Source organism: Myotis lucifugus, unplaced genomic scaffold (assembly GCF_000147115.1).
Source record: "Myotis lucifugus unplaced genomic scaffold, Myoluc2.0 scaffold_5391, whole genome shotgun sequence".
Classification (NCBI taxonomy): domain Eukaryota; kingdom Metazoa; phylum Chordata; class Mammalia; order Chiroptera; family Vespertilionidae; genus Myotis; species Myotis lucifugus.
Window position 1 is genome coordinate 1 of NW_005876439.1, and position 6,989 is coordinate 6,989.

Genomic DNA, 6,989 nt, shown 5'->3' on the forward strand with positions numbered 1-6,989 from the left:
CGGCGAGTGTTCAGCGGAAACAAACAGGAAGGATTAGGAAGTGAGTGGCAGCGAGGCGCTAGTGACGGGAAGGTTTCCGTGGGAAGCCATGAAACCATCGGCAATGTCACACGAGGCCCGACTCTGTGCAGTGGGGAGCAACTGAAGGTTTAACACGATGTCTAGCCCGGCCGGCGTGGCTCAGTGGCTGAGCATCGACCTATGAACCAGGAGGTCACGGTTCATTCCCGGTCAGGGCACATGCCCGGGTTGTGGGCTTGATCCCCAGTGTGGGACGTGCAGGAGGCAGCCGATCCATGATTCTCTCTCATCATTGATGTTTCTCTCTCTTCCTCTCCCTTCCTCTCTGAAATTAATAAAAATATATTTTAAAAGCAAACAAATAAAAACCCCACGATGTCTACCGTGTACAATGTTCAGTCACCCTCTGGGCTAAGGAGTGGCTTTCAGCTGTAGTTGAGTGACTTTTCAGCCCAGAGCTGTGATGCCCAGGTCTGTACTCACTGGAGGAAAGAGTTGAAGCAACGTGAGGAGTATCCTGAACTGCCTGTGCGAGTTCCTCCTCTTCCCTGGCTCACTTACCTGTGTTCACCTTGGCCAACAGAAAACGGGTCAGGCTAGCAGGACCCACACTACAGAGGCTCGGAACCTGCCGTTTCGGGAGGCGCCACGCACAGCTTGCGCGGCCGCTTTAAAAGTGTCACTACCTACAACAGGGCGGTGGCCGGGCTTGCAGAATGCGCACCAGGCGACCGGCAGGCAGGAAAGAAGTCGTGGAAATGAAACACAAATAAAAAAGGCAAAATATTGCAAAAACAAATTATTTTATTAAGTGCAAAACAAGCCGTAGGCAATAAATAGATGAGCTCTGGTACAGGTCCCAGGACTGCGGCGAGCATTCCCTCCAGAACATTAAGGCAGTGAAATCATTCTGAACATACAGGTTTTTAAAAGGGAGAGAAAAAAGAAAGAAACCACTGGGCCGCGTCCCCTTTCCACATGCTCGGGGCGTCCGGGGGCGTTACAGGAATTTCAGTTTGGGCTCAAAGAGAATGTCTGCGCCGTTTGAGAGCTTACAACAGAGAGAGTCCCTTACTTCGAGCTCGAGCACCCTGAACTCGAGCAGCTCGTTCTGGTCCCGCGCGTCCTGCATGTCGCTCTTCAGCTGGCGCTCCTCCACCTCCAGCCGGTACACCTAGAGCAGAAACAGCTGCGGCTCAGTGGGCAGCGCCGCTGTCCCTCCCGGGGCCACGAGAGGCGTGTCCCCTGACCAGGAGGGCGGGGCGGGAAGGGGCCACGGCGAGGAGCTGGGCTGGTGCGGGACCCGGGTCGGCCCCGCAGCCCTGAGCCTGGCCCAGAGAAGGGCCGCCTCATCTAGTCGCTGAATAAATGGATGATGGGGAAACGGAGGCCCAGAGCGAGGAAGTCCCTTCCCTGAGGTTGATGGTGGGGAAGGGAGAGTGACCCCCAAGCCTGTCCATGTCCTAATCCGGGCGAGTCTACAGCCACAGAGGAAGCACCTGCTGGAGGCCCCAGGCCCTGGAGAAGGTCATGCTGGCTGTCCTCCAGCTCCCACCCCCTGCCCCCCCGGAGCCCCTGACCAAGCTGCTAACTGCTATGGGCTCAGTGGCTTCCAAGGAGAACAGCCGCCCGAGTTCCCGGCTGCAGGACTGAGAAGCTCACGGAGCCGAGGACCTTGTCCGTCACGGTCACTCTGACCTCACGCCAGGGGGACGGGAGAGGGGGCCCCGCCCCAGCGGACATGTGGAAACAGTACAGGAGCTTTCTGTGGCTCCTGGAATTGAGGGAGCAGGACAGAACCGCTCTCCCAACGCACAGGGCCACCTCACAGGACAGCAGCCCAAATGTGCGAAGTAACACAGGGCAGCGAACGGCCACAAGGGGTCAGTGCAGAGCTGGGGCTGCACCGAGGCCCCGCCCCGCCCCCGGGCCAGGCCAGGCCTCTCCAGCCCTGGCATCTAGGACGCCTAAGGCCAGGCCTACCCAGGTCTGGTCCCCTAGCATGGAAGGTGCAGCAAGGCAGACCTGGAGGGTCAGAAAGTCCATGGTGGCTGCCAGGGCCGGAGGTGGGGGGGGAGGGACTGCAGTGGGTGTGAGGGCTCTTTATGGGGGAGGGCGGGAAACGGCCTGAACCTGCACTGTGGTGATGGCTGCACGACTCACTGAATTGTACACAGGTTAGGAAAAACTAAGGTCTGTCGCAAAGCATGAGACCTATTTCCCCAAGCCAACTCCTGGAGAGAGTTCCAGAAAGTTCCATGACCTGAGAGGGAAGGCAGGCTCAGCCCTGCCAGCACCATGGCCTCCAGTCCATGAACCGGGCCAGGACAGCCAGTCGATCAGTGTCTTAGGCCCGCCCCTGGGAGGGGGAGGGGCTCGGGAAGCCCCATCCGGACAGACACGTGACCTTGTCAGCAGGTGCCCTGGGGAAGGTCCAGGTCAGCCCTGCTGCCCTCCCCAGGACAGAGCCAGGACCAGGGGCCGGGAGCCCCCAGGAACGGGCTCTGATGAACATAAGGAAGGCAGGCCCTGGGGTGCTGCCAGGGAGGCTGGCGCGGGCGGCGCTGGCGCACGTACCTTCTCCTGCAGCTCCTGGTTGGTTCTCATGAGCAGCTGCTTCTCCTCCACCCACTGGGAATCCTGCGGAAAAGCACTGGGCATGTCACACTCCCTGAGGCGGCGCACGGCCCAGCCACAGTGGCCACGAGGAAGGCCACGGGGGAGGGGCTTTCCCTGGGAAGGCCGGAAGAGGGCAGCAGCTAGCAACCTCGCCGGCCCCTCACCTTTAACCCCAGAAAGAGAGCGGCTGGTTTGCGGAACAACCCTGCTCCCCGGCTCATGTCCCCAAAAGCACAGGGACCGGGGTTTGTATCAGCAACAGAGAAACAGCCGCACTGTGACCATGACCAGGCCGGCCCGCAGACCCCCTCTCCTGCTGGCTCGCTGCAGCCCGCGGGCCGGTGTCCCGACAGCGACACCCTGTGCTCACTCTAGGCCCCCAGCCGTGCCACCCGGACCACGTCCCACCCAGGTCAGCCCATCCTGTCACTGTGTGTCCCCAGCGCCCGGCACGGTGCCTGGCACACAGCCAGTGCTCAGAGAAGACAGAGGGTGGGTGAATGAATGCAGGAAGATCCTCCCTCTTCCCTCCTCTGCTCCAGTGCCTCTGGGCTCCCTTCTCCCCAGCCGTTAGGGTGCTCCCCACCCCAAGGGACAGGTCTGGCTTGGCCCCTCTCCCATGTCCTGCTGTCACCAGGCCTGACCCAGTGCAGAGGACGCATACACGGAGGTGGCGCTAATCTGAGAAGCACAAGGGCCAGATTCTATGAGACAGTCACAGCCAGGAGACCTGGGCGGGGGCGGGGCCTCTGCCGAGACTGACAGCTAGTGGCGGGCCCAGCTCATTTTCACAATTAAATCCTCGGCGTCAATGGCAGCTTTTCTTCAGATGCAAGTCAAAAAAGATTTTGGTCACACTTTGCTTTTGGAATTGTGTCCTATTTTTGTGCAAACGAACAAAAAGTGAGCCAAGTTAGAGTTTCGGAATTATGAGTTTTTAAAGGCCCACACGCAGACCGCCTCGCGGGGTGTTCTTGCCTGGGTTCCGCGAGTGCTTTTCCCCCTAATGTCTCGGGAGCGAACGAACGGCAGGGTGGCAGAGCCCCCTCGGCCCCAGGCCCCAGGGACATCACACGGCCGAGGTGCTCACCTGACCCCTCTCGGCCAGCAGCTTCTCCAAGTCCTCGATTTTGGCCTGACACCTCAGCAGATCCGCTTGCAGCTGCTCCCGGGTCTGGAATGAAAAGGCCAGAAGGTGAGCGGGTCACCTCGATGGCGGCCGAGTCGCGGGAAGGGTCACGCTGCAGCGCAGGCCTCAGAAACAGGCCCGTGTTCAGGAGCACGCGCTCCGACGCGGCCCACCGGGGGGCCTGCAGGCTCTCCCCTCAGATGTAAACGTCCGAAGAACAACAGGCCTGCGAGCTGTCAGGTCTGACCCTGGTGTTACAGACAAGGACACGGAGGCCTGGAGGAGAGGCAGCGCCTTCGCGGGCTGAGCAAGCCCAGAGCCAGACACGGTAGGCTCTCACCAGCTCCCGGCCAAGTTCAGCGGCTGCTCATGCACAGTCACCAGCACTACTGAGCACTGTCACACCTGCCTGGTGCGTATCAGATGGCCCAGGGCAGGGGCTGAGAACTGAGTGTGGGGTAACAGGGAGTGGTGGGGACTGGGGCACACTGGACGTGCACGGTCCATCTCGGGGATAATGGCCACTCAGCTGACGCCACATGCTCCCCGTACAGCCAGAAGCCTGGAGCTGCAGAAGGTCTGACTCCCCGAGAGAAGCGGGCACCTGGAGGTCCGTGTGAAATCTCTTGACTTTTCAATGTTGGCAACCAGATAAAATTCCTCATAAAAACCACACGGCTCAGCTCAAACCACACCCAGCCATTGACCTCGTCGGACCTACACGTTACGGGCCGGAGTCTGTGGCTCAGGAGCGGCCTCCCCGCAGCCTCCCTCGCCACCTGCCTCGCGGGATGAACGGGGACACCCAGGTGTGACTGGCCGGGGTGTGCTCTCCGCCGTCCCCTCGCTCTCAGAAGGAGGGGCAAGCAGCCCCTGGTCTGTGTGACCCCCGAAGGCGGGTAAGGGCCAGTAGGTAGACGTTATAGGAAGACAGAGCTCAGCCCAGCACGAGGGCAGGCGTGGCCCGGACCTGGTGGCCGGCAGGGACTGAGGGCACCCTGACAGTCCCTCAGGTTTCCGGGGGGGGGGGGACAAACGCTGGGACACTGCCGCCGCGAGAGTCTGTGATGTGTCCCCCACCCCGTCACCCCTCAGAATCCCCTCCAAGCCGCCCAACAGGGCCACAGAACCACAGCGCGAGGAAGGGCACGGGGCCCCTGCCCAGCCCTCCCGGCCCGGCCGCGCACTCACCCGGGCCTCCCGCTCGGCGTCCAGCGTGCCCCCCACCTGCTCCTGCAAGAGGGCGTAGGCCCGCTGCAGGGCCTGGTACTCCCTGGTCAGCTGGCAGAACCGCAGGTCGGCCTCCTCCCTGGTGGTCGTCTGGAGGCGAGGAGAGAAGCAATGACAGCGTGACCGGGTGTCGTCCCGGGGCAGGGCCCACACCCACCGCTGCTGCCCACGATGACCTGGGGCACCTCCCAGCCGGGAGTGGACGGCGCTGAGAGCGACGCCAGAGCCGACCCTGGGAACTGTGAGTCATGTGACTGGGAGCCAGCTCCGACTCGCGGGGGCCTGTGTGCCTGTGCCCGCCCCACAGCACTGCTCACACCGGATCTCCTCTAGGAGGTGACACCGAGTGTGCGGACACGCGCCTGCAGGGAGGGCGTCAGTCAGCGCGCTGTCTGCACGCGCCCGTCACGGGGCCATCAAGTTAAATGCCCACGTGCACCCACAGGACCCAGTCCCGCGTGCTCGAGAGGACGGTGTGGAGCAGGGTTTCGGTGCTGAGACACCTGCTACTGTCGGTGAGGACAGACATCAAAAGCCCGTGCCTGCCATGGTCGCATTTTACTCCGTTTTCCTAAGAAAGCTGGGCTGGGGCTGGGGGCGGGGAGAGAAGGAAGCCCCTCCTCACACCTGGGGACCCAGGTCCCTAGGAAGGGGGAGGGGCCTCAGCTGGGAGGCTTCCGGGGGTTTACACCTTCCTCCCCCTCAGTGTTTGCAGCCTCTCCTACAGGAGCCTGCTCTATAATGGAAGGGGCAGCCGTGCTGCTCCCACCAGGTGGTGTGGTGTGTGTGTGCATGTGTGTGCACCTGTGTGCACGTGTGTGTATGTATGGTATCTATGTGTGTGCATGTGCATGTGTGCGTGTGTGTGCATGTATAGAATCTCTGTGTGTGTGTGTGCAGGTATATGTGTGTGTGTAGCAGAATGAGGGACAGGCCACCACACAGTAATTTCAATCACAAAGGGTAAGTCACCCCCAGGCGACCTCAGATCCTCTGTGAAATCGGTGCTGGAGGAGGGAAAGGGACCCCACGCCTGCCAGTGCCCCCCGGCCGTCCAGAGCCCGTGAAGGGGACCACCTCCCCTGACCCGATGGGCTGTGCTGTCCCAGGTCCCCTGGGGTGAGAGCTCTCAGTGGGCAGCAGGGGCCGGAAGTGCCACGACCCCCGTGTCTGGCCCGAGGCTCGCTTACGTCGTCCAGGTCCTCCTCGGGGGTGGCCGGGGCCCTGTCTGTCCTGTCTGTGTTGCAGGACGTCTCCGACAAGGTTTCCGAGTCCACAGACTCCTCATCAAATCCAAAAAATGTCTCCACAACATGCTTCTGTGAAGGCAACGTGGACATGTTAGGAACAAACTCAGAGCCGCCAGGTCCCCAGCTACGGCACCGTCTGGGCCGCAGGACACCCCGGGGGGAGGGGGGACTCACAATGGGCTGGTGGGAAAGAAGGTGGGAGGGTGTGGGGGCTGCAGCAGGCCGGACCCTGGCTCCGGGCAGGAGTTATTGAGTTATTGGCCTTATGCCCCTCAAAGGGACATGGAACCCTGCCCTCATCTGTGAGCACAAAGGGAAGTCACACGTGGCTGTGCCCACGTGCTGACACGCAACAAGCAGCACGCATGTACTGAGGAGCAGAGCGGGCCAGGGGAGCGGCCGAGTCCTAGACGCCACACACGGGGAAAAGCTAAAGGGGCATGGACGGGGCCCTGAGCACCTGCGTGAGGATGTGGCCCAGGGCCTCACCAGACCTGTGCTAAGAGGCAATGTTTCTTTAACTTTTTATTATAGGAAACTTAGAGCATTTACAAAATTAGAAGGAAGAGTGAACGGACCCTCTTGCACCCATCACTCAGGGTCAGAGGCGATTTTAACGCCAGTCACTGTGTAGCGACCTCCCAGTTACCCCACCCAGCACTCCTCCCACTCCATTCATTCATTCACATACGCACTCACTCACTCATTCATTCATTCATTCATTCATTCAGCAAGCACCT

General features: G+C 61.1%; 1 protein-coding gene across 1 annotated transcript; it reads right to left on the bottom strand.

Annotated features, from left to right (window-relative positions):
• Nucleotides 1–805: 805 nt before the first annotated feature.
• LOC102426498 (janus kinase and microtubule-interacting protein 1-like) lies at nucleotides 806–6,339 on the bottom strand. Its single transcript, XM_006109060.3, has 5 exons — nucleotides 6,190–6,339; nucleotides 4,961–5,089; nucleotides 3,731–3,814; nucleotides 2,599–2,661; nucleotides 806–1,195 (listed from the first exon to the last, which is right to left on the bottom strand). Exons 1-5 carry the CDS (start codon nucleotides 6,337–6,339, stop codon nucleotides 1,022–1,024), a joined length of 600 nt encoding a protein of 199 aa, XP_006109122.1. The 3' UTR covers nucleotides 806–1,021.
• Between the last annotated feature and the right edge of the window lie 650 nt (nucleotides 6,340–6,989).

What these genes read in the sequence shown, in the direction of transcription:
- LOC102426498 (XM_006109060.3), bottom strand. Translation starts at nt 6,339, where the DNA reads ATGTCCACGTTGCCTTCACAGAAGCATGTTGTGGAGACATTTTTTGGA. An exon ending in CCGAGGAGGACCTGGACGAC is followed by an intron (nt 5,090 to 6,189) that starts GTAAGCGAGCCT and finishes CCTCGCCTCCAG; the next exon opens with ACGACCACCAGGGAGGAGGC. An exon ending in TGCTGGCCGAGAGGGGTCAG is followed by an intron (nt 2,662 to 3,730) that starts GTGAGCACCTCG and finishes GCTTTTCCGCAG; the next exon opens with GATTCCCAGTGGGTGGAGGA.